Source organism: Perca flavescens, chromosome 4 (assembly GCF_004354835.1).
Source record: "Perca flavescens isolate YP-PL-M2 chromosome 4, PFLA_1.0, whole genome shotgun sequence".
Classification (NCBI taxonomy): domain Eukaryota; kingdom Metazoa; phylum Chordata; class Actinopteri; order Perciformes; family Percidae; genus Perca; species Perca flavescens.
Window position 1 is genome coordinate 7,635,524 of NC_041334.1, and position 25,865 is coordinate 7,661,388.

The following is a 25,865-nucleotide window of genomic DNA, read 5'->3' on the forward strand; positions in this document are numbered from 1 at the left end:
AAAAGGTCATCCTGCAGCAGGATGCCATGTCTGTCATAGAGCTGCATCAATTAATAAAGAAACATATGGGCCTGTGTCTTTTTATCAACTAATGCAATTTATGTGTGGAATGAATATAAACTCAACATAAGGTATAGTGATATGGATGAGAATTGCAGTTATGATTTAGAGTTATCCTTTTTGAAGAACCTTGGCAATGTATCTGTCTCTTAGTGGCCAGTAGATGGAAGACATAGGCTAATCTACAAACTGTAGAGGTCAAACTCTTTGATTGACAGATGACATCTTGGAGCTGCAGTGCAGAAACAGCACATGAATGAGGAAAAATTTGTATGATAATAAATCAAGTATGAGTCATATTCCTGCAGTCAGGGAATCAGTTTTAGTTTTCAAATTGAATTATTTCATATAGACTGAGCAGATCAGATTTACAATTGAATCACTTACTGTCATTATGACCTTCAGTGTCCTCTGTAACAGCACAGGTATGGACTGCTATTATTCTGTTTCTATGTCATGTTTTCCTGCTCCACCAGTCTGCTGCTGGATGTTGGTTGTCCTCTTCTCTTCCTCTGTCTCATGTGATGTCACGTTGCGTGGGTAAAGGACAGAAACTCGAAAATCTAGATATCTCATCTAAATGGCCACACATAAAACAGTCTGCAAACATGGATCCCATGAGGATTTTTTAAGTCTATCACATGCACTGCAGCTCTGTCTGAATCAGTGTTAATATTTTGTCTTTCATCAGGTGTCTCTGACAGTCACAGGACTTCCAGTGTTAGAGAAAGATGAGTCCTTCTCCTGCTTTTTCATGGACAGCCACAGTCCAGCCATTGTCACCGAATCTGGGGTCACCTGCCATTCTCCTGACACCAGCCAAGTACCCATGGTGCCTCCTGGACAGGGTGAGTGCTTTAACCCCAGACCTGACCGTCTGTTGTTTGAACTTTTCAACTTTGCAACTGGAGGATTTGGCTGCATCCTGTGATGAGATTAATCTTTGTGCATGTGTGTTTCTGTATGTGTATGTTTGCATGCCCAGACATACAATACACGTTTACACTTCTAACCCAATCCATTTTTCCTAAACCAGCTTACACAGCAGGAAGTAATATTTACTTTAAAGCAAACAACTCCTTATAAATGTTTTTATCTCGAGATTTTGTGCTTTATGATATGTGATTTGGTTTTCCTAGATTTGGATGGTTGTTTAGCGTGCAGAGTGCTGTTTGTTATGGTCAGTGGCAATGATAAAAGAAGATTTAAGGGGCTTGTGAATAAAAATTGAAGCCTCTAAAGAGGTCATACTCACTCAAACATTCACGTACACACACACACACACACACACACACACACACACACACACACACACACACACACACACACACACACATAAACACAAACACAGACACTGGTTCCCATGCATGCATTTCTGAAAAGCTTGTTGTAGTTCTCTGGGAGCAGGGATCAGGAAGAATCAGCCTGGGGGGGTTTACTGAGATATAGACACACAGGCTGCATTTAAGGATCCAGCTGTGGCTTACCTTTACTTAGAGAGGGTTAGTGCCAGCGCTCACTTAATAATAATAATTTTAAAAAAAATAGCAAAAGACAAAGCCTGTAAGGGCAACTGATTCTCACCTGGCTGCTGCCGTCTAATGAAGCTTCTGATGCAAAAACATATTGTACGGTTTTGGAACTCTGCTTTGACTAGTCCGAAATGTATTGAAATGGGGTCGTCCTCATCTACCAGCAAGTGTTGTATGTAAAAAACTTTTAAATAAGTAAATAAATAAAAAATACAATTTAAATCCATGTTACCTTATCAGCCAAAGTATGGTTGCAATGAAGCCATCTCTTAAACACTAATTGAGACCCAAAGAGACCATTCTGGTATTTGTTTATCCACAGGACAGAACAAACTGGAACCTTAAAGGTGCGCTAATCAATATTTTTATAATAACAAAGGATCAAATGGCTGTGTAATGCTCAAAGTAAAAATTAATTTAAAAAATGAAACATTCTGGTTTCATATAGTTTTCTCTTAATGTGGTTTAGGTTATCATTTCTTTTCATTTCAACAGTTATGTTTTTTGAATAACAATGTTGTAATTTTTATTTCTATCAGTTATAATAATTCTGTACTCAGCATGTTAATTGCAGAGATCTGAGAACTTTAAAGAAGTAAAACGGGTCAAAAAAACAATCAGACCAGTTGGAATTAAAATGATCTTATTTGGAAAAGAAAATGAAGGCAACCTGTACAATTTTGATTACTCAAACTGTCAGTCGTAAGCATACAGTTTACAAACCAACTTCCTGGTTCGTAGTTGTGCGCACATTTTCTCGTGTAATGAGGAATTATTGCCAATATTTTGGGTGTGCTTACACTTTTATCCCCAAATAAAGTTGTTTAGATAATCTGGTCTTACCATCTGAATGTTGTCCTGTTCCCTGACCTCATAAATTACATTAGTAAGTACAATATTATTGTAACTGATGGTCAGAACTATGAAAACAAGACCCACATTTAGTATTCCATAATTTTTTATCAAGTGTACCCATACAGTGCAGCTTCATGCAGCTTTAAAACATCTTGTGTCTTGTTTATGTCTGCACTCTCTGGGATGAGGATGGAGGATGCACATGGGTTCTATTAGGCCTCTATGTTTTTGCTGTCTAGACCAAACCTCTCCCACATTTTCTCACTGTCTTTTAAGAAACATCGTACTCATCCCAGACTTTCAGAACTGGAGATGATAAGCTTGGCCAACTATTTTCAGAAGGCTGTTCTTTCAGCGTTGTGCTCAGGTGAAACATGATGCTATTTCCTCTCTCTATGTTTTGTTCTCCTCAGACTTTGTCACAGTCACCCTGTCTCTTCGATTCGGCGACATCACCGTCACAGCGAGGGATTTCACCTTCTATGACTGTACGGCTGTTAAGCAGCTGTCTGGCAGCATGCCGTGAGTTACCATGATTTATCAGCTCTGCTCTCCAGTCTCCTCCCGATCTGCTCTGTTCATTGCAGACCTTATAATCAAGTCTTATTCTCTCTCTGGCTGTTGTTGTTTTGTACCCTATCTGTCTGTTTTGTACCATTTCTTCACGTGCTCGCCTGCTTTTAATGCTAAATGAATGACTTAAACCTATGAGTAGAGGAGGCTATGAGTCCTCATCACATTGCTCCGCTGTGCTCCTTGACTCTGGGTTTAACTGTAACCACAAAACCATACTGACTGGCTTAGTTTAGAGTAGTCTCCATTATATAAGAGGTGGAAGACATTGGGTCTCATGCTTTTCAAATTTTTATCCTAAACTTTTTTCCAGTGAAGATTTCGTGTACAAGTGTTCCACATATCGTTCATATGCACACACTGCCCACACAAAGATGACCCCGAGCTGATTTATATCAGCAAAATATCAATTGTACGTGCCATTTAAGAACAAATGTGTTTGTACGAGTGGTTCTTGGTTCTTTTCTTTAAATAATTGTAATGTTGTTCTAACCCAACTAAGGAGCAAGTTTCAGTAGGCTCAAAATTGAGAATAAAGCTATTCTGTTTTGATAAATAATGAGTCCTAATACAAAAGCATGAAAGTGTGAGCCTTCTGAACATCACTGTGTCGAATGCTTGTTTAGTATCCTACCAGACCTGCTCGCTTTATCAGCCTCTCTCTCTGTCGGTCCTTTCCTCTTCCCACCAGAAACTGAGCCTCAATTAAATTAGACCACCGACCTTCTTACCACAGAGTCCAGATTGGCAGCAATTCTATTATTAAACTACAGCAGCTGCATCTCTCTGTTTCTCCGTACCATTCTCTCTCCTCTCCCTTCTCCCACTTCTACTATATTTGACCAATACTTAGACTGATGGACTAAATGTTTTGGGACCACTTAGGTAGAGTTAGGGTAGTTATGGTTTCTCTTTTCTTTTTCTTTTTGTGTAAATGTAATTGTATAATACTTTTAGTTTTTTATCCAGACAATATGATTGTATTTATAATGTGTATTATTTGCTAGTGTCCGGGCCCCTTTACACAAGCTTTAAATAGCTTACCAGGGTGCCCCATTGCATATATCTGCATTATGTCTTATGATTTTACTTCTCTTTTAATTTTTGTTTTTTTTACTTCTATTGGACCTCTTCATAGCTTCATTGTTTGCCTCCCCTTTACTTATCTGTCACCTTTCTGCACAGTCCTTCAACAGAGCCTGTTGTTTTATGTCTCTAATCTGTACATGATGTTATTTCTGTGTGCAGTTGCCGTGGTTGTGTTTTGAGCCGATGGGGCTGTAACTGGTGTGTTCACCAGCACTTGTGCACCCATAAGCCCACCTGTGAAGAGGGGGTGATCATCTACAACCAACATGTAAGTTATTCAAACAAAAACATCTGTGCAGCACTCACTGAGATGTAAATTACACACAATCACAGCTGGTGCACCATATTAAATAAAGCATGTGTGAAGACTTTGTGCTCTTGTGTGTTCAAGTTCTTTGGGGAAAGTTGTATTGTAAGTTATTCACCCACGAGCCAAAGGGCTAAACTGACTGTAAAGTTGAGAATTTTTTGATGCGCTCTGTAGATCAGGGAAATAACGTGAAGCATTGGTGGATTGCCACGCATCACCTCCACAGCTGACCCATCAGGAGGCAGAGAGCATGTGATATGAGGAAAACATCAATAATTTATTCAATAGTTATTTTCTACTCTTCATTCATTCAGCTGTCATAAAATGTTTGTTTTTTTTCAAAACTAAAAGCACTTGATTGTGTTGGTCGGTTGTACTGAGTACTTGACACAAGTATTTTTTATTAATTAGAACATATTAAGTGAATTAATGGTCAATGTTTTTCTATTTAAATATAATGCATTTTTGCATATATTCATCAGTGCCCATACATGTTTTGTTGTGCCTCATATGCAAGCAGACATTATTTGTAACATAAATCATTGCTGTCATAAGCAACAATAACACAATTCCAGCAGATTATTTGTTTAACATCACATTTATGTTCAGTTATTGGTTATTTCAATTTTTCTTTGTCTATTAGTTTTTTTTTTTATTTCTGTCTTATCCTCTCCCCATGTCTTCCCCTCCTCCTCCTTCCTCCCCTAGTTTAAACTCCCCACCTCAGCTCCACCCACAACCAAAACTATTAAAGTCATCACAACAGCCACAACGGCTGCCCTGACAACCAGTACCATGACAACTACCACAACAACTCCCACAACAAGTACAACTATTGCCACAACAACAACAACTGCAGCCCCTGTCACTATAGCAACCACTCAGGAGCCAACCACCCCTCCTGCACCCACTACTCCACCCGCGACCACCACCAGCCTTGAGCCAACCACTCCACCCACCACACTGCCCCCTCAGCCTGCCAGCACCCTAACATCCACCACACCAGCACCCACTCCACCTCTACCCCCGAAAGTCACCACCACAAAGGAAGAAGAGACTGAAGCAGGAGAGCTTTTTTGTTGTCACCCAAAGTGACACTGAAGGTGCTGCAGTTACACCCACTGTTGTCATGGTAGCCACAGAGTTGGTGCCTGTCACCATGGCTGATGGTCTAAGTGGAGATCTGGACCCTGTGGTGCCTTTGATCATCCCGCCGCATGAACCGGATTCCTCCACCCTTGAGGTGGTGACAGAGTCGCCCCCCAGCGATGCCCAGGAAGCGGAGAGAGCTTTGAGCCTGGCAGAGCCTCCCACTTTGGCCTCTTCTGGCTTCCCCCTGCCCACGCCCTTCTCTGTGGGCAAACCTGGCGACTCCGAGCCCTCCCTCTACCTGGACCTGACCCAGACTTCCACCCTGATGCCCCCACAAGACTCCCAGACTGAGGCAGGAAGCCCAGGCCCCAACCCTGAGGTGCTCCTCTGGCCAAAAGAAGAAGGAGACGTCCACGCTCAGAGTGCCGTCCAGTCAGAAAATGACACAGCCACATTTTCTGCTGCCAATGTGTTGTCAGGTGATGGTGAGGTCGACCACACCCTCCCATCCTACCCCAAACTGCCTGATACTGACTCAGAGCTGGACTACCAGTATGATCCAGCTGACGCCTTCCTCCCGGTGAGTTCTGCCGCCTCCCTCCTCCTTCTACTACTACTTCTTCTTCTTGGCAGCCTCCCAGCGCTCCCAGCTCCTGACTCTATACTCCAGCTTCCCTGTCTGCCCTTGTTACCCTGCTCTTCCTCTACTGTCTGACACCTGTAATCTTTTTGTTGTTTTGCTTTTGCTTCATAGACTGATTCCATTGTTTTTTGAGTCAATAATAATTATTTTCTTTTACATTTATTACTTTAAAAAAAGTCATTTTAAAAGTTTTCTTGGAGGATGCTGTGTGTGTTTGCAGTGAATGAAAGTGTTGCATTTAGACAATATTTCCCACACTGGCTTATATCCTTGTCTGTACATAATGTGGAACTGAAAGACTTAAATAATTTCTGATCAATATTGTGTGTGTGTGTGTGTGTGTGTGTGTGTGTGTGTGTGTGTGTGTGTGTGTGTGTGTGTGTGTGTGTGTGTGTGTGTGTGATCGTGTAGCCAAAATCACCATAAACCTGGGTGTTTTATTTTGAAATTTGTTTTATTTTGTAAAGTATCCAGCTGCACTGTTGCCTTCCTGTATGCGAAGAGGAAATAAGAGAGCCAAAGTCCCGCCCTTCTACTTCCGGTCAATGAGACCTATCTTTCAAAAAAGTATGAACTAGAGTCAATGGAGAGATAATAATTATTTTTTGATCCCGTTTGAATTGAGCCATGGATTACAAATATGATGTTCATCAATTTAAAACATTATTTTTCAACCAAAGAAAGTCTCAGTTTATTGTTAAACTGTTGAAGTATAAGACTGTGAAAATACTTAATTAGAAAGACTACAAACTTCATGGATGACGTCCTGCTGAAGCTACGATGTCTGCGTGTATCGTACCGGGGATGTAACGTTACTCTAATGAGCAGAGGATCTTGCTTGTTCTTTTGCTTATCTGCTGAAAACACTTCACTGGATAAAACCCATCAGTTAAGATAACATTACATGTGTTGTTTAACAGAGTAAGCTAGCTAGCTAGCGAGCAAGCCGATCATCAAGCTACGTGAGGTAGATTGTGTGAGACGGGAGATGTAGTTCACTGAACGGTTTCACACAAAACTAAGTGGTACTATGACAAACCTACGGCTAACTGAGACTTTCTTCGGTTGAAAACTTATCTTTTAAATTGATGAACATCATATTTGTAATCCATGGCTCAATTCAAACAGGATCAAAAAATAATTTGCCCCCCACCGTTCACTACCTTTCATATTTTTTCCGAGTTTAGGTCCCATGAGGTCCACCGGGGGCATGACTTCGGCTCTCTATAGAGGAGATGCCAAAACGATTGCTGCAGCGCTCGGGATTACATGGGCACCAAAATGAAAATAGCCTTGCGGTGTTTCTGGCGTTGTACAGCGCTTTGTAGCTATTGGCAGTGCTTTTGCGTGCATTGTGTTCCCGGTCTAACAGTGAAAACACACTGAACACACACTTCACATGTGAAGCGGAGCTATTTTCATTTCGTTGGCCATGTTGTCCAATCTGTTAGTTAGTGGTGTGCGATACTGCAATATTTGGTATTGATCCGATAAGTAAATACATATATATAAATATCACAGATACGATACGGATACTTTTTAATAATTAAGGAGGATGAATTTTCATGACCTTTAGTCCTTTGTGTTGTGATTTTACATTTGGATTATTAATAAGTTAAAACCCAGGCCGGAATTTAAGGGTGTGGTGCTGGCCGCTGCCGGGCCTGGCTGGTGTCAGTACCCGATCCGTTCCACCTGCACAATCCGTTCTGCGCATGCGCAAGATGTTCACGCATGCGCAGAGGATAATACTGTTTTACGACCTGCCCGATCTGTTCCACGCTAGCCTCCACCGAAGCTAAGGTTAGTTTAGCTAACAGCTAATTCGGCTAACCGCTAGCCGACAAATAATGCATGCACAGAACGGTTCGTGCAGGCAGAACGGACAGCTAGATTCAGTCTAAAATAACGTTAAGTCAAACATAATGGGAAAAGCAGGCTACAGCAAAATTAAGACTTTACAGTAACAATAAAGACAAGTATTGAGTGATTGTATTTTAAATGAGCACAAGTAAAGCAGAACTGACGTAACAGCTGTTATATATGTTAATGTTTGTTTTGAAGTTTTATTTTGAGGGTCTTTTAAAAGTTTGCATGCTGTCTCAGCTAGCGGTTAGCCGAATTAGCTGTTAGCTAAACTAACGTTAGCTTAACTGTGGAGGCTGACGGACGGCAGACCGCTACAATCAGCTAGCGGTTAGCCAAATGAACTGTTAGCTAAAGTAACGTTAGCTTCCCAGTGGAGACTAACGGCAGACCGCTATAATCACCTAGCGGCCCGCCCGAATTAGCTATTAGCTAAACTAACGTGAATTAGCTATTAGCTAAACTAACGTTAGCTTCCTGGTGGAGGCTAGTGTGGGAACAGATTGGGTAGTGTCGTAAATCATTGTACCACAGCGCATGCGCGAACATCTTGCGCATGCGCAGAACGGATTGTGCAGTTGGAACGGATCGGGTACTGACCAAGGGGGTAAGCTTCGCTTCAGAACGCGAACCTCCGATGGCGCCATTTTGTTGCTACAAAGGTATCACATCTTGTTAGCATTCCACTTACCGCCTTTTTTTTTTTACGTCACTTGACTGCGAATAACTTTACATCTGAAGCGTTTAAAGGCTCTATTTGTCCATTGTTTAATTCTAAAGAAACACGACAATGTATAAAAGGCTCCATTACCTTGTACCTGACGTTATGGCTCTGTAGCAGACGTTTTTGTAAAAATAGGCTAACGATTGTGTCATAACCAAGTGACTTACTGTCGCACAGTAGAGGAATTACCGTATAGTACAGGAGAAGCTTACAGGCAGTTTCGACTTACATTAGCTGTTTAGGTTTAATTACGAATGTTAACTAGCATGTTAGTTAGGAATAATTAGCCTGTGCTTATGTTATCTCCTTACATATACCTACACTCTCCGTCTCTGTAAGATTGTAAATGATTGAGATTTCTCTTGGCACAGCTACCAGAACACTTACAACTTTCAGACACGTTGCTCACGTCACATTTACGTTGTCTCTGTCAGTTGGAGGCTGCGCAGTAAAGGAAGAGATCACCGGAAAAGTGCTTCTAATAGCCTTTGCTGGTCTCCGTCCAGAGCAACGGGGTCTATTGGTCCATTAGCATATATATATGTCAATGGTACTGACAGCTGGTTGCCTGCTTGTTTGCCTGGCGCCGCTGAGTCACGTGACGGTACAACATCAAAATCACAAGAGGGGGGAGGAAGAGGAGCAAACTGCTCCGCGCTGTGACAGGACTTGACCACTTTAAGCAGCGGCACTTACACATACACAGCCAGGACGCATCTTTGATGAAACCACAGCGGTGCATACTCAAGAGAAATTGAAAATAAAGTATTGATTTTATCACACTGGTATTGATCAATATCGATACCAACGTTGGTATCGATATTATTAATATTTGGATCAGTACGCCCGCCACTACTGTTAGTTCATACCAACTGCGATCAGGAGCAGCCGCCCTGGCCCGCACGCTGCAGCAATCGCGTCTCTATTTCTTTGCAAGCCGCAAGTGAATGTGTCCTGCTAGATAGGTAATCCCATAGAGGAAGGCCACAGCGCAGCCGGATACGAAAGAAACACATTTTAAAATAAAACCAGGTTTATGGTGATTTTGTCTGTCTTGACTTCTCAGCTGTGTCTAGAGCAAGACACGCAATCATGCACACTTATGGTGTTGTCATATATATATATATATATATATATATATATATATATATATATATATATATATATATATATATATATATATATAAATAGTTTATATGGACAAGGACCCTCTCAAAAATGAGATGATACATCTCAAGAGGTATTCCTCATAAAATAAATAAATAAATAATGGTTTATTGTCTATTTTGTTACTGTTTTGTTGAATGGTCTTGAAGAAGAAGAATGCCTTTATTTATCCCACGAGAGGAAATTCACAATTGTCTAGAATATTGTAGTTACTGTGTCATCTTCTTGATTTTTGTCTGTGTGGGTGGTGATGATGAAAGGGGGGGGGTTCATGTTGCGTGTGTTGTTTAAAATGTCAAGCTTTGGTGCCACCCAGTGGTTCAATGAAAGATTGAACTTTGGCGCACAGCTGTGCACCCACATTAATGTAAACAGTAAATTGTTAGTTTGATCTGCAGCATCACTGTGACACCTCACTGGATCATAATGAAACATTGTGGGTTTAAACATAGAGAGAGTGAGGAAGGGGGAACTTATGTGTTTATACTGTGTGTGTATTGGGCAACAGGGCGACGAGGGCTCCTATGTCAGCTGGGGTTCCTCAGCTTGTCCCTGTGTGGAGAAGGTCCAAGGTTCATCACTGCTCCCTGTCAGAGTGGAGAGGAAGATCACCTTACTAGCCCGCAACCTGCACCTCTATCAGGTAAAACACACACACACACACACACACACACACACACACACACACACACACGATGATTTGCCTGGCTGGTGACCCCTTCACCAAAAACAAGTTATTGTGTGTTCAGGATCCAGAGCTGGACTATGAGTGTGTGTTGGTGATCGAGGGGCAGACGGTGGTGGTGGATGCCTATGTGGAGACTGATGACATGAATCCATCAAACTTTGACATCACCTGTCAACTACACCAGGTGTGTAACAACACAGACAGATGTATACAGATTTGAACCCCAGGGCCACTGAGCTCAACAGACTGCCCACTTTTTTTAACATCTCCGGAAGTGACGTTTCATTACATGCTTACATAAAGAGTTTTAAGCCTGGAACTAAGCTAACCAGCTCAGAGATTAATCGTGACCATAAAACATTTGATTCGGAGCAAAATAATATTTTGAAAACTGCAAAAACGGTACAGGAATGTGTACAGAAACTATCATAGACTTCAATGGTAGAAGCTTGCTCTAGCCGTTCAAGAGTACGGTTAATATTTCAATGATAACAGCGAGTTCCACCAATCAGAGACGACGCTGTTATGCTTAGAATTGTGGGTAATGTAGTATTTCTCCATAAGATCGCGAATAAAACATGTTTCTCTTAAAACAAGGTTGATTTCTATGAACTTCTAGCTTCTACAGGAGCAGAAACTTTCGTCGTAGCTTGTGGTCCGTCTACATCGGATGGTTTAGACATTATGGCTTATGAATTTTTACTTGCGGAACAACACTGTTGAGCTCTATAGGACTTATGTCATGAATGATGATAAAGTAATGTTTTTTGAGGCAGGATTAAACTGTGTCTACTTTGATGTCTGATATTATTGCAGTGTAACGAATAGTAATTGTCTTTTTAATGAAACCATTATTTGTCCAGTACACATATTCTGCTCCAGTGGAGGAATACAATGCCATGGTGTACGTGAAGAGGAGGGATACCTTCCATGTGGACAGCTCTCCTGATCTATATGGTGAGGTCATTCTGCTTTTTTGCACTCAACATACAGCTATTATCCTCAGCGTCTTTTCTCCAAAGATACTGAATGTTAACACATTTTAACATTGACTGATGCTCTTGTCTGTCTGTCTGTCTGTTATGACCTCAGTGACTCTGCACAACTGCTCTGTGGGCCGCTCTGACTGCAGCCGCTGCCACACAGCTGACCACAAGTATGGTTGTGTGTGGTGTGGTGGTGCTCGGGCCAGCTGCTTGTATTCAGACTCCTGTAGTGAACCTGTACAGCAGATGTGCCCTGCCCCCGTCATCCACTCTGTGAGTACTGACCTTTGACCTCTTCACGCTTTATTTTGGGTGTGTGGAAAACACAAAATACAACAATGTAGGTGCTTATAGTCACAATTTATCTTCTTATTTAAGATTATTAATAAATAAAGATTTGTCCTGACTTTCGTCAGATCGAGCCCCTCTCTGGCTTGTTGGAAGGTGGCACAATGGTGACCATCTCAGGCTCCAACCTGGGCCAGAAGGCTGAAGACATCCTCTACTCTGTGTCAGTAGCCGGGATTCCCTGCACGGTCATTCCCAGCCTCTATGAGGTCTCCTCCAGGTAAAGACGAACTGATTTCTGAAGAGTTGTGTCTTGTTTTTAAGGGAATTTGATGGAATCCTTTGTGAATTGACTACAAAACTCAATTAAAAGTATATGGGGGCATTCACATTCACTTAATGAAACATTGCCATGGTACAGGTCTGACTCTGCTTTATTAAGAACAAGTTTGTCCTTCAGAATTGTGTGCAGGACCAAAGCCAGTGGAGGAGAGAAGGTGGGCCATATCTCTGTAAAAGTGAGCGGAGGAGAGTTTGGTGTGTCCAGCCAGACATTCAGCTACCAGGTACATTAGATTAGATTTAATTAAAGTAGATTAGATAAAGTTTTGTTGACCCATTGTTTTGTTGTTGCAGAAGCAAATAGGCAAAGCATACAACAAAAAACATCAAAATATCGGAGACATACAGTATAATAAATCATTCATTTTTAAATGAAACTTTATTTTAATTAATTTATTTAGGTTGAGGCAGTTCTAACTGCCTTCTTCTTCCTTCCTCTCCTCCTTTTCAGGACCCGTTTGTGATGGGGGTGACTCCTGAAAGGGGACCCAAAGCCGGAGGAACGTCCTTGACGATCATTGGCCGAAACCTGCTGACAGGACGTCCTTCTGACCTCACTATCACTGTGGGAGGGGTGACTTGTCACATGTATTCTTCTCTCTCTCTCTCTCTCTCTCTCTCTCTCTCTCTCTCTCTCTCTCTCTCTCTTCTTTGGGGTCAATGAAGTATCACATAATTTGTTAATCTGTCTCTGCTGTGTGCCTCCTCGCCCCTCTCCTCAGTGTGTCAGAGGTGCAGAGTACCAGTGTTCAGTGTGTGACAGGCAGCAGTAATAAGACAGGAGATCTGCGGGTCACCCTGCATTACGGTAGCAGCCAGCGTCACCTCCACACTTCAGCCTACCGCTACACCCACAACCCCAACATCACCCACGCCACACCAGCAAAGAGCTTCCTGGAGTGAGTCTGGGAATCTGACCTTCATCTCACAATCATCATCTCTAGGTGTAGGGATACTTAGAAAGTTGTTAGGTGCCAAAAGTGCTGTGAATTTTAAGAGTTTTGTGTCTGTTTAGTGGTGGTCGACTGATCTATGTGTCGGGCCAAAACCTGGACGTGGTGCAGGAGCCCCGGATGGTGGTGGCTGTCTTTCCCTTTGCGTCAATCAGCCCAAATAAAAGGAGAAAGAGGAAGAGGAGTGGAGAGCAAGAGGAGGACAGGGAGAAGACTTTTGGGAGGGCAGCGAGGATGGTCCCTGAACCTATCTGTCCTGGAGACCCACTCTGCTCTGTCAAACAGGTGTGTGCGTGTGGTGCCTGCGTGTGCTTGCGTGCGTGCGTGCGTGCGTGCGTGCGTGTGTGTGTGTGTGTGTGTGTGTGTGTGTGTGTGTGTGTGTGTGTGTGTGTGTGTGTGTGTGTGTGTGTGTGTGTTTTATTCTTCCTTTACTGAAGATCTTTTCTGCACCCTCCCTGTCTCATCAGTTCATGGAGCGCTGTGAGGTGAACTCCTCTTCACTGATCCTATGCCGCTCTCCTATGGTGGACTCCTCCATCTGGGGGTCAAAGGTCACAACAGAGTTTCTGCTAGACAATCTGCGCTTTGACTTCAGCAGTCTGAACCCCCAGACTTTCAGCTATGCACGCAACCCAGTCCTGCGGCCCCTTAACCAGCAGGACCCTCTGAAGGCCTACCGCTACAACCCTGGCAGCTTCATCCAGCTGGAGGTCAGAGGAGAGCCAGTGATAGGAAGTAGTTGTTTTACTTAATAAAGCAATGGTGGCATTGGCTAATGTTACAATCCTTTTTAAGTATAAGGGCCCTGTCACATTGAAAACCACAACCAGACTCACATGCTTATTTATCATGGCCTACTCACTACAGATTTTGGTGTTAACAGTGGCTTTTTTTCATTGTGCTAGGACAGAACAGTCACATGAATCAATCAAAATCAAGCAACAGTTATTATTAAAAAAAACTAGGTGTTGCAGTTGTCACAATAAGATTAAAAAAAGGTTCATGTTTTTCATTTTTTTCTCCATGTGTTCTCAGGGGGAAGATCTGGACCTGGCCATCACTAAGGATGAGGTGGTAGTGTTGGTTGGGGAAGGTGTGTGTGCTGTTAAGACCCTGACCAGAAACCATCTGTACTGTGAGCCACCACCTCAGCAGCCTGCACCAGGACCCAACGGCAAGAAACGTGAGGGCTCTGACAATCTGCCTGAATTCACAGTGAGTCCGTGCTTTCACTTCAAAACCACAGAAAACCCATTAATGTGACTCATCAGGGAGGGTGGGACTGTGTGAGCATCTTACAAGGACACTGCTGTTTGTGTGTATTTCAGGTCCGAATGGGCAACCTGAACTTCTCCCTTGGAAAGGTTCAGTATGACAACCTCAGCCTGTCTACCTTCCCCCTGGAGGCTCAGATTGGAGTTGGGGTTGGGGCATCCATTGTAGCCCTCATTGTCCTCATCATCGTGCTCATTTACAGGTCAGTGGGTGGACCGTGTGTTTCTGTAATTGTTTACTGTGTAGTTGAGTATAGAGAAAGAAAAATGAGACATAATCTGGTCAAATTATAAGTCAGTTAAAGGTACCTTGTGGGGTTTTTGTTTTGATGATATTGAGAACTAGTTAGGGCTTGGTAATAAACAGTACAATCAATACTTTATAAGTTATGACTAATTGTAAGCCCCTTTCACACATGCAGCTCATTATGTAAATCATTTTTTTAAAGATTCTTTTTTGGGCATTTTTAGGCCTTTATTGACAGGACAGCTGAAGAAAAAAAGGGGAGAGAGAGGGGGGAATGACATGCAGAAAAGAGCCAGAGGTCAGAGTCAAACCCAGGCCCGCTGCGTCGAGGAGTAAACCTCTATATGTGGGCACCTGCTCTACCAACTGAGCTATCCGGGTGCCCTCATTATGTTAATTTAATGGCAATTTAACATGTTGATTGCATGTCTGATAACGTTATCTCGGAGCCTGACCGGTCAAATCTCTTCCTCGGGGCGTCTGCCTCCGTCTCACATTGAGACTCAACCTGGGTCCAGTTCAGCTGCCTGTCTTCCATGGATATATAATAAGAACAGCCTGAACACGGTTGCTGACTTTTTCACTGAGTGGACGGCACAACTTGACATAGTGAAATGATTTTACTCCGGAAAGCTGACTGACAGTAAAATAACAAAAAATATCTGCTCAACATGGGTCCCAGGCAAACAGCATCTTCATTTACTTTTCACCCTTTCTCTAACTGGGAACGTTGGTATTGGCAGTGATAGAAGACGTAGGCCTACTCAAAACGTTTTTGTCTGAAGTAAAACTATGCTCAGGAGCACCCAAAGAAGCGGAGTGTGATGTTCACAAGATGAGTGGTTTTCAAGAAAGCTGCAAGCAGCAATACCACAGGCCAAGCAATCGGCCTGTTCCCAACAGACACGTTTGCTAGGTAACTAGGTAACTAAAGTTGAAAATTAGCCGACTTGCTAACACTGGCACATTTACAGAAATGTTGATTAATGTGCATTGTCCTAGTAAATAAATCTTAAATTTTAAACAGGGACTACACTAGTTTTAATACATTATGAAACACTGTGAATTAACACATTTTAATTTGTTGAGATATCTTTCATGTCAGATCAAAAGATTTTTTCTCACAGTGTGTTGTACAACAACGTCCAATCATCAGACCAGAAGCACTCTATATTTTCACTTTTTATTCATGCCAGCTGCCTGGATGAAATTCTGAAAATTCAACTGAACACTTTACATACAGCATAGTAGCAAATAGGAATTAAATAAGAGTTGTCCTGTCATTCAAAGATACTGCTCTGTTGGACATTATAAAGAATACTCTATGCAATAGGCTACTGGGAGGAAAGAACATTATTCAGCCATGATGACACTTTAACTAGTTTATATAAAAGTGCTACAGTGATCTGGATATTCACGTTTTGGTGTAACCAAATCAGGCAATGTTTCCATCCTGACCCATCCTGAACCAGCATGACCCCATAACTAACTCTGATACTTCCAGGTGGGGGCTATTTGGGTCAAATCACTTGAGTCAAACTTTTCATCTCACTGGATTTCAACTAATCCAGTGTGAAACTAGTATTATTTGTCCTCCCTTTTCTATCCCTGCCTCACTCTCTGGTCCTGTTTTTGTTGCTGCATGTCAGGAGAAAGAGTAAGCAGGCTGTGAGGGACTACAAGAAGGTCCAGATCCAACTTGAGAACCTGGAAACCAGCGTGAGAGACCGCTGCAAGAAAGAGTTCACAGGTAAAGGAGTGAAGTTACATGACAAAGGGGAGAGCAGGAATTAGAGAAATGAGGTTTGAGAGCCAGAGACGGAAGAACAAAAAGTTTATTTTAGTTTGAGGCCAAAATAAACTTTGTTTTCACACTGGCCTAATGAGATTATCCCATTACATCACACCTCCTGGCTGCTGCAGAGGAGTTTAATTTTAGCCTGCCAACACTGTCCAGTGTCAATATTTACCAGCGCCTACCTCATAACAGCATACACTTTGAATATGATATATGGTAGAAGAGCTTGTAGCTACACCTGCTGATCTTTCGTCCCTCCTCCACGCTGACTCAGACCTGATGACGGAGATGATGGACATGTCCAGCGACCTGGTGGGCTCTGGCATTCCTTTCCTTGACTACCGGAGGTACGCTGAGCGCATTTTCTTCCCCGGCCACCGGGAGTCTCCACTGAGGAGAGATCTGGACGTTCAGGAGTGTCGGAGACAGACGGTGGAGCAGGGCCTGGTGCAGCTGTCCAATCTGCTCAACAGTAAACTCTTCCTCACCAAGGTAGTCATCAGTGTCATGAGCAGAGCAATGCTTTAAGACGATACCTTCATTTTGAGCAGAGAGATAATTTCCCTTTTCTCTTCTTCTCAGTTCATTCACACTCTGGAGAGCCAGCGGACTTTCTCTCCCAGAGACCGGGCCTATGTGGCCTCCCTGTTGACGGTGTCGCTGCACGGCAAACTGGAGTATTTCACCGACATCCTCAAAACTCTCCTCAACGACCTGGTGGAGCAGTATGTGGCCAAGAACCCCAAACTGATGCTGCGACGGTAAGAAGAACAACATGGCCATAGTTTTCAAGGTGTTTTAAAGATGCTTGGCAGTGATTCAAACTCAGTGTTTTCTCTCTGCAGAACAGAAACGGTGGTGGAGAAGCTGCTGACCAACTGGATGTCCATCTGCCTCTATGCTTTCCTCAGGGTCAGTCAAAACATAAGACATGATTTTATAGTGTTGCTACTACACTACTACACAATCAAATATCATTTCAGTCCCAAATGTAAAGGACAACCAAATGTGATACTTTTTAAAATCTTTTTTATTAAGTAACATTTTTAAGGATTTGATCTGTGTTTGTGAGTGTTTGAGCCCTGGGACCTGGTGATAAAATGTGTAAGGGGAAGGTTGAACATGACATGTTTTGTTAAGATGGCCTTCAGAAGAACACGTTCCATTGTAACTTCTTTTTAATGACCATCTTTTTATTAGATTAGATTTCACACCATTCATACAAAAAGGCACAAGTGGTTGAATCAAAGATCTGATTTAATAATAAAAATATAATTTAATAATATATATCCTCATTACTAAATAAATTAAATATAAAGAAGAAAATGAAAAGAAAGAGAGACAAAGCCTTCGCTGACATCCAATTAATTTAGCCCACCGAAATAGTTCTACATTTTGGGAAATACATTTATTCACTTTTTTGCAGAGAGAAAGTCCATACCAGTAAATTTGAAGCTGGAGGCAGTAGCTGGTTAGCTTAGTTGAGCAGTAACTTCCCGAAGTCTTGTAAAACCAGCTGAGAATCCAAAATGTCACTCTTCCCAGCTAAGAAAAAGTCCAGCACATAAAAAACACAACATGTTGTGCATTTTGTACGAATTAAACAGACCAGATATGACATGTTAATCAGTGAGCTATAGAGGTGCTGGTTGGAGTCAGGCTAGCTGTTTCCACTTGTTAACAGTCTTTGTGCTAAGCTAACTTTTTCACATTTAATGTACAAATATGAGAGTGGTATTGATCTTGTCGTCAAACTTTGGCTAAGATTAAGTGTTTCCCAAAATGTCAAACTGATCCTGTAAGGTCATTTACAGATTCAGTCAACATTATTAGAACTGAAAGATGATGAAAAGAGGACACAATGTTAAATAGATAGAATAGAGTGTGTGTGGGTATATCCTCTTAAAACTTGTCTTAGTAGCTGTCAGTCATCACTAAACAACATAATGCTTGGTAGACAGTCACTTGACTGCCTGTTATAACATTTTAGTATGTTAGCATATTAGACTCTGCAGCATCTCAGAGTTGATGAACAATATCTGTGAATAATTTGACCGTATGACCTGAAAGACACATTACACCCCTGGTAGCTCATCTGGTTGAGCGTGCGCCCCATGTACAAAGGCTCAGTCCTTCCTGTCAAATAAGGAAGGGGGGTGCCTAAAATCCCACCCCCCTCCCCAAACAATTTTTTTTATGCATTACACTAGTCTCATCCAGTCCATATGTCATTAAATCTACTTTCCATACAATTACTTTTCCCTATAAGCCCAGTTTTTATAAAACAAGAGCATTCGCAGGTGTGATGTGATGAAAGTGAGTGGTACTCCCATCAGATCACATGGCTGTTTGTAATTGTTCAAAAAATGTTTTTAAAAGATGAACCAGGTGAATTATATGTATATGGTAGTTCTGCCATTATACAAGCGATCGTCAACTGGCGGCCCGCAGGCCATATCCGGCCAGACAATGCTTTTTACAAAAATTGTATCCTTTAAAAGAAAAAGAGGAATAAGTCAGAATACGTTAAACATAAAAAAAAATGTTTTCTTTTTGTATAGTTCTTTAAAAATAAAAAGGAAACTTGTTTTGGGGAGAATAAAACTACTCTGGGTTGAGTTTTCTTAGTAACTTTACCAAAAAGCCTCAGGATGCTGCAAATGTTGGTATAATATGAAAATGGCTGGTGGATTTAGGACAAAAAAATAATAATTTATGAATGAATCAAATTTGAACATGTCTGTCAGTGGCTTGTTGATCTTTACATTGTTAGTTAATTTCCTGTCCTAACCTGGGCTGGGACACACATTGATACGGTTTGATAAAGTACTTATTGGACTTTAACTTATCATTGCACTTACAATAACAACTCAATTTAGGTCATCCTGTACGTCTCATCTCCGGTTTTCCCTGCATCCACATGTGTGTTTGTGTGTCTGCGCGCGTCAGTCATGGGGAGATGAGCAGCCCTGCTCGCTGCAGAGAGCCGACAGGATTGAAACCGCAGCCTCTTCAGCGGCTTTAGAGTGAAAAAAAACGCTGATTCCTGATAGACCATGATTTTGTAGACTGTAATCTTTCTGGCTTCTTTTTCAAGTTGCAAGTCATTGATTAAAATAGATAAAATAATGTCCTTGTCGTTTGAGCCCTTCATTCTATCCTGTAGAGTGTTCGGACAGTGCTAATTGCGTGTGCGTGTGCGTGTGCGTGTGCGTGTGCGTGTGCGTGTGTGTGTGTGTGTGTGTGTGTGTGTGTGTGTGTGTGTGTGTGCGCATTTTAGGACTCAGCGGGGGAGTCTCTCTACATGCTCTTCAGGGCCATAAAGCACCAGGTAGATAAAGGACCGGTGGACATTGTGACCGGCAAGGCCAAGTACACCCTCAATGACAACCGCCTGCTGCGAGAGGACGTGGAGTACAAGAACCTGGTGTGGGGAACTGACTTCATATCAAATGATCATTTCAATCTTATTGAAGAATCCCAGACATCCACCATGACCTTCAGGAAGTTGTTGTTTCCTCTTTCACGTTCTTACCCCTCTTACTTTCTGTCTTCTTTTGCAGACTCTGAATGTGTTGGTGCAGGGTGGAGGAGTGAACGAGAGCCAGCCGGTGCCCTCCAAAGTGTTGGACTGTGACACCATCACACAGGTGAAAGAAAAGCTGCTGGATCAGGTGTACAAGGGCACCTCCTTCTCCCACCGACCCCATGCAGACTCATTGGACCTTGGTGAGAATTCATATACACATTACACACCTTAAATCACTTGTAATCAATTCTAGCATTTTTGTTATTCATATTTATATCTGCGACCGTAAAGTGAGAGAAATTGTGAAATGGTCCACTTGACTTCAAGTGTTCTCTGTTGTTTTTGTTGAGCTGTGTCCAAGGCAACAATAAATGTCTGCGCACACACACACACACTGTGCTGACTGTCTGGCTGTTGTCTCTTGTTCAGAGTGGCGGTCTGGTGTTGCCGGTCATCTCATTTTGTCAGATGAGGACTTGACGTCTGTGGTTCAGGGCAACTGGAAACGCCTTAACACACTGCAGCACTACAAGGTTAATGTTCACGTTTCTCTAACACACTTTTACTCTCTAAAAGTAGTTAGTAGATAGGTTTGTGGTCTAATAATGCTATCTATATTTTGTGTTCATCAGGTCCCAGATGGTGCAACAGTAGCGCTGGTCCCTCGCCACACAAAACACATTCACAATGACAACCACGACTACATTGCAGGAGAGAGTGAGTTAACATGAGAACAGCATTATTGGAAAAATGAATGTCCTCATGATGATCGAACTGTCACCTAAAAATCCTTCACGCTTCTACTAAACTCTTGACTGAATCTTAAAGTGCTCATATTGTGCTTTTTGGCTTTTCCCCTTTTCCCTTATTGTGTTATATATCTTTTTGTGCACATTATAGGTTTACAAAGTAAAAAGCCCAAAGTTTTTAAATTAAAAAATTTCGCCTTGAACCAATAGGAGATTCCTTGTCTCGTCCACATCTTACAATAGCCAACGAGTGACTGTGGCCTTTCTTCTTTTGTTTACAGACTCAGAAAATTGCAACCAGTTGATGACTGAGTTCGTATAGCCAATGATATTCTGAACATATATCATTGTATATGTTGCCTTTCTGTGTGTGTGTGTGTGTGTGTGTGTGTGTGTGTGTGTGTGTGTGTGTGTGTGTGTGTGTGTGTGTGTGTGTGTGTGTGTGTGTGTGTGTGTGTGTGTGTGTGTGTGCGTGCGCTCAGCCCTTACACAGAGCAGGGGAGAGAGTGAGGATAAATACTACAGTTTTAGGCCCGTTTAATCCCGGATTTCGATACCCAACCCTAAATTAAATGATTTTCCTTATTCATTGCATTTTACTTGTCTTTTGCGTTGTGTTCATGTTCATATCGCGATGACGATGAAAATACGGTTAACGCCACTACAGATGAACATTTAATATCTATATTAGCATTATAGACACCACCAGTGACTATTCCTGTAACTACTAAGCATATTGACCATACACGGTCCTCCCATATTTTTTTTTTTTTTTTTTATTGATACCAGATTTTTTTATATTCAAAGTGAATCTCTATAAATTCCAATAATTGTTTTTGATAAATATAATGTGACAATGTGAGCTTTCTGTATATCTGATGGTGAAGCAGGGCTCCACTGGTCAGTAAATTATACTAAATAAAGCTTTTTGAAACATTGACCTGTGCAGAGACTCCAATGCTGGAGGATGCAGATGAAGGTGGAGTGAGGCTGTGGCATCTGGTGAAAGCCAGCGAGGAGCCTGAGTTGCCCAAACACCGCAGAGGCAGCCTGAGGGAGAGAGAGAGGGCCAAGGCCATCCCTGAGATCTACTTGACCCGCCTGCTGTCCATGAAGGTATACACACACACACACACACACGACATGTTGCTAAAATGGTCCAACACATACAAGTTAATACCATACCAAGAGCTTGTGAAATTTTCTAATTATAATCTAATTATATATATATATATATATATATATATATATATATATATATATATATATATATATATATATATATATACACAAATAGGTTATGTACTCATAAAACGATGGATTAGAAAGTTTTTAAGTACACCAAGAAGTTTATGAACACTTGCCTGCTCTCTTCTGCTCTCTGTTGCTGCTACTGCTGCTGCTGCTACCTGCAGTTAGACAAGTGCTTAGGGCCGTCTACAAATTACTACACCGAAAAGAGATTTAATTTAATGATTAAATAAGGTAATGTCTCCAAACTTACCTCAGTTATTACTTGTCTCCTGCTAGTTATACTACAGCACTTAGTTAAAAAAAAAAGTTAAATTAAAAAATATTTTTGTTGCATCTCTTTTCGGTGTTGTAATTTGTAGACAGCCCTAAGCACTCGTCTTACAGCAGCAACAACAACAGCAGAGAGCAGAAGCCAGCAGGCAAGTGTTATTTACATAAATTTCTGGTGTACTTACAAACTTTCCAATCCATCGTTTTATGAGTACATAACCTATTTATACTACAGTAGACGTTTGGTATCGTTTCGGGCATTATTAGTGGGGTCATTTACGAGATACAAACGTGGGTCCTGGCCTGCGCTAAGCTATTCAGCTGATAACGCTGCTCTACGCTAACTCTCCCAATGTTAGACCCAGCTGAAAAAAGCTTCTGGGGGGGTGTTTGGCTCGAGGTCATGGTGCAAAGGACCCTAGGGTGAAATTACTCCGAACCATCACTTTAAGTACACAATTCCACATGTGTTCATTCATAGTTTTGATGCCTTCAGTGAGAATCTACAATGTAAATAGTCATGAAAATAAAGGAAACGCATTGAATGAGAAGGTGTGTCCAAACTTTTGGCCTGTACTGTATATATATATTTTTGGTGGGTAGTTTGACTTCATATTTAATTTTATCATTTATTTTTATGTTGCCAATTCAATTGATTCAATTTATTCTTTTCAGGATGCTGTTGTATACTATTAAAATTATGATTTTTGTAAGGATTTATACCAACCAAAAAATGTTTTCTTGAGTCTGTAGAATATGATATGTGATGATATATATATATATATATATTGTACTTACGAAAGTAAGTACAAAATCTAGGGCCACTCCTGAGGCCACCCCTACAGTGGGGTGCTGATTGGTCAAAGTGGGCGTGGCCTATGGACCCACATTTGGATTCACCACTTACACTAATGTGAGCACATGTTTTTGCACGCTATGTTTTTTTGCCTTTAACTCCCACATTACACATCGCACATTAGAAAACCTTACATCCACGTGTTCCTTGAATGAAGCTGAATCACATGATGTAGGCCTTGCCCATTTCTGCTAAGAAGTTTTTTCGCAATATCGCGCAATGTACAAAGCCAATTTTTTCGAACTCGTCCTACGCCGTGCGACCAATCTGCACGAAACCTGGTAGGTAGCACCTCCAGATAGACCTGACCAAAAGTTATGGAAACAATTTTGCTACGTTAAAGTATGCACATTTGACGACCAAACTAATTTTCCTAGCTTGCTACCAAACACAAATGTTATCATATCTCAGCCAAATTATATGCAAAAGACTGGAAATTATTGTTCAACATCCCACTCCGATGCTCTCTACCAAATTTAGTGAAGATCGGCCATTAGGGGGCGCTATAATCAACGTTTATGTGTTTTGGCAAATAACTCCATGCATTTAAATGGGAAATTTGCTAATACAATTTATCTGCCGTAGTAACTGCTCTCAACATGAAACTTGTCATGCTCATTCGGCATGCCGCTCTGAGGCTCTGTACCAAATTTGGCGAAGATCGGCCATTAGGGGGCGCTAAAGTCTACATAGACCACTTTTGGCCCTTTTACTCAATCAATTTTAAAGGGGTGATAGAATGGTTATATAGGGTATTTCACACTGTTCCTTAAAGGAGAACTCCAGCCAATTTTTACGTTAATCTTGATCGCTATAACTATGTTAGTACTGTCGATGGCAAAAAAAAAACGAGCCGAATCGGTCCTAGCAAACTGGAGTTGCTGCAGCTAATGCCCTGCAGCTGATGCCCATGGTGGTGCGCCCGTGCCATGCCGTGTCACTTTTGCTTATCTTGCCATTCACACGTTTTCAATTTATTTAGTGTGAAATGCTCCCACACCTTGGATGACTTAGGTCGTAGGGATTTCTCTGCCTCCGCCATGTGTTTCAGACGCGTCTCTTTGGTCTCTCTCCGTATTTCCTCTACCCCCTCTCTGCTCTTTTTTCTTTTCTTTCGCTCCGCTCTGCGCTCAACTAAATTTTTTTTTATCTCCACGACTGAGTGGCGTAATAGTTGCGCGACACAACGAATCGATAATGAAATTCGTTGCCAACTTTTTTTAATAATCGAATTTTATCGATTCGTTGTTGCAGCTCTAGTATCCTTAGCCGTGCTAGCAGGCCCGCCCGGAGACATCCTTGCTTCTGCTTCCTCCCCGGCCGCATTCCTCGCCTGCCGCGGCTGACAACAATCCAACTAGCGCCTGCTGGTCTGGTGGATGTCCTCCGGAGGGCAGGTCATGTATTTGCAGCAAAACATTTTAGTTTATTTCCCCCTCAAAAATAGGTAATTGAGCACTGTAGTGGTTATGACCATATCAGTGACTGTTACTACATGGAAACGGGCCAAATGATGCCTGTTGCTATATCAAATATTATTCATTATATGTATTTTGTGTCAAATTATTGATTTCTTTAGTAAGTTACATTAGCCGTGTAAGCGTAAGCAGGATAAGCCTTAACCTTGAAACCAGCTGAATCTGCCAGCTCATGTTTTATTTGCTCAGGCAGATATTCGTCTGGCCCCCCTCCCGTTCATACAGATTTCCTTCTGACCAGAACCTGGGAAGACCAATAACAACCGTTTATCTCACACGGGGCGGATTTAAGACAATCAATGTATTTACTGGACGTAGCTGGAATTCTCAGTCCAGCACAACACACCAGGCTTAGGAAACTCAGATCAAACTGTCAAACTAGGCGGTGCTGATCAAATATGAATTAAGATTCTATTACTCTAGTGCATATTTCTCGCCTTAAATATTTCAGAAACACATTTGCTGTGTCCTGTTTAGCTGTAATTTTAGCTGCCATAATTTTTTGTCTGCTTTAAAATGGACCAAATAGCTCAGCGCTATGTTGTTTCGTTGCTCTGATTAGTTGTAGGTCTATTCACTTGCGTGCAGAGAGGCATTTTGGTCTGCATCACAGCCCTTGGAAATTGAAAATGAACTGAGAGGTTCCAGAATAATACGCATTTGCGAATGAGTTTAGCGATGCCAGGCTACTGTAGCCTAGTTTCTTTTATAAACATTGCTACCTAATTATTTATACAACCATTGCATGACTATTAATGGGCAAAATTGTTTTACAATATTTCATAAAGTTTTTATTTAGCTGTATGATTTTGGTACACAGTGGGAATCTATGTATCCAACTGCATATATACTGATTAAAGAGAGTCAACACAGTGACACAGTCCTCTCTGTAATGTGTACATTGTTGAACAGCAGCAAACAATCCTCCGTACTGAATCATTTTCACTTCTTTCTCCGTTTACTTCAGGGTACATTGCAGAAGTTTGTAGATGATCTGTTCACAGTGATCCTCAGCACCAGTCGTCCTGTACCGCTGGCTGTCAAATACTTCTTTGATCTGCTGGACGACCAGGCAGGACAACATGGCATCTCCGACCCAGAGACTATACACATTTGGAAGACCAACAGGTACAGTATAGACTTACATAAACAGACATGAGGATGACATTGTCCAGGAATGTAAAGGGTTAAAAGTGTTTTGTCTAAAAATATATTAGATCTGCTTTACCTCAGCACAATTGT

General features: G+C 41.7%; 1 protein-coding gene across 1 annotated transcript in view; it reads left to right on the plus strand.

Moving 5' to 3' along the window:
* The window catches only part of plxnb1b (plexin b1b), a 184,043-nt gene that overhangs the window by 151,108 nt on the left and 7,070 nt on the right, over positions 1–25,865 (plus strand). Inside the window, 27 exon segments of the mRNA XM_028576526.1 lie at positions 752–908; positions 2,861–2,969; positions 4,269–4,377; positions 5,128–5,493; positions 5,495–6,091; positions 10,420–10,554; positions 10,661–10,783; positions 11,463–11,556; positions 11,692–11,858; positions 12,002–12,153; positions 12,334–12,439; positions 12,667–12,803; positions 12,938–13,114; positions 13,231–13,453; positions 13,636–13,878; positions 14,204–14,383; positions 14,497–14,645; positions 16,339–16,439; positions 16,762–16,979; positions 17,070–17,248; positions 17,333–17,399; positions 19,768–19,914; positions 20,051–20,216; positions 20,446–20,549; positions 20,649–20,733; positions 21,715–21,881; positions 25,591–25,751. Of these exon segments, the coding sequence (XP_028432327.1) occupies positions 752–908; positions 2,861–2,969; positions 4,269–4,377; positions 5,128–5,493; positions 5,495–6,091; positions 10,420–10,554; positions 10,661–10,783; positions 11,463–11,556; positions 11,692–11,858; positions 12,002–12,153; positions 12,334–12,439; positions 12,667–12,803; positions 12,938–13,114; positions 13,231–13,453; positions 13,636–13,878; positions 14,204–14,383; positions 14,497–14,645; positions 16,339–16,439; positions 16,762–16,979; positions 17,070–17,248; positions 17,333–17,399; positions 19,768–19,914; positions 20,051–20,216; positions 20,446–20,549; positions 20,649–20,733; positions 21,715–21,881; positions 25,591–25,751 (4,619 nt within the window).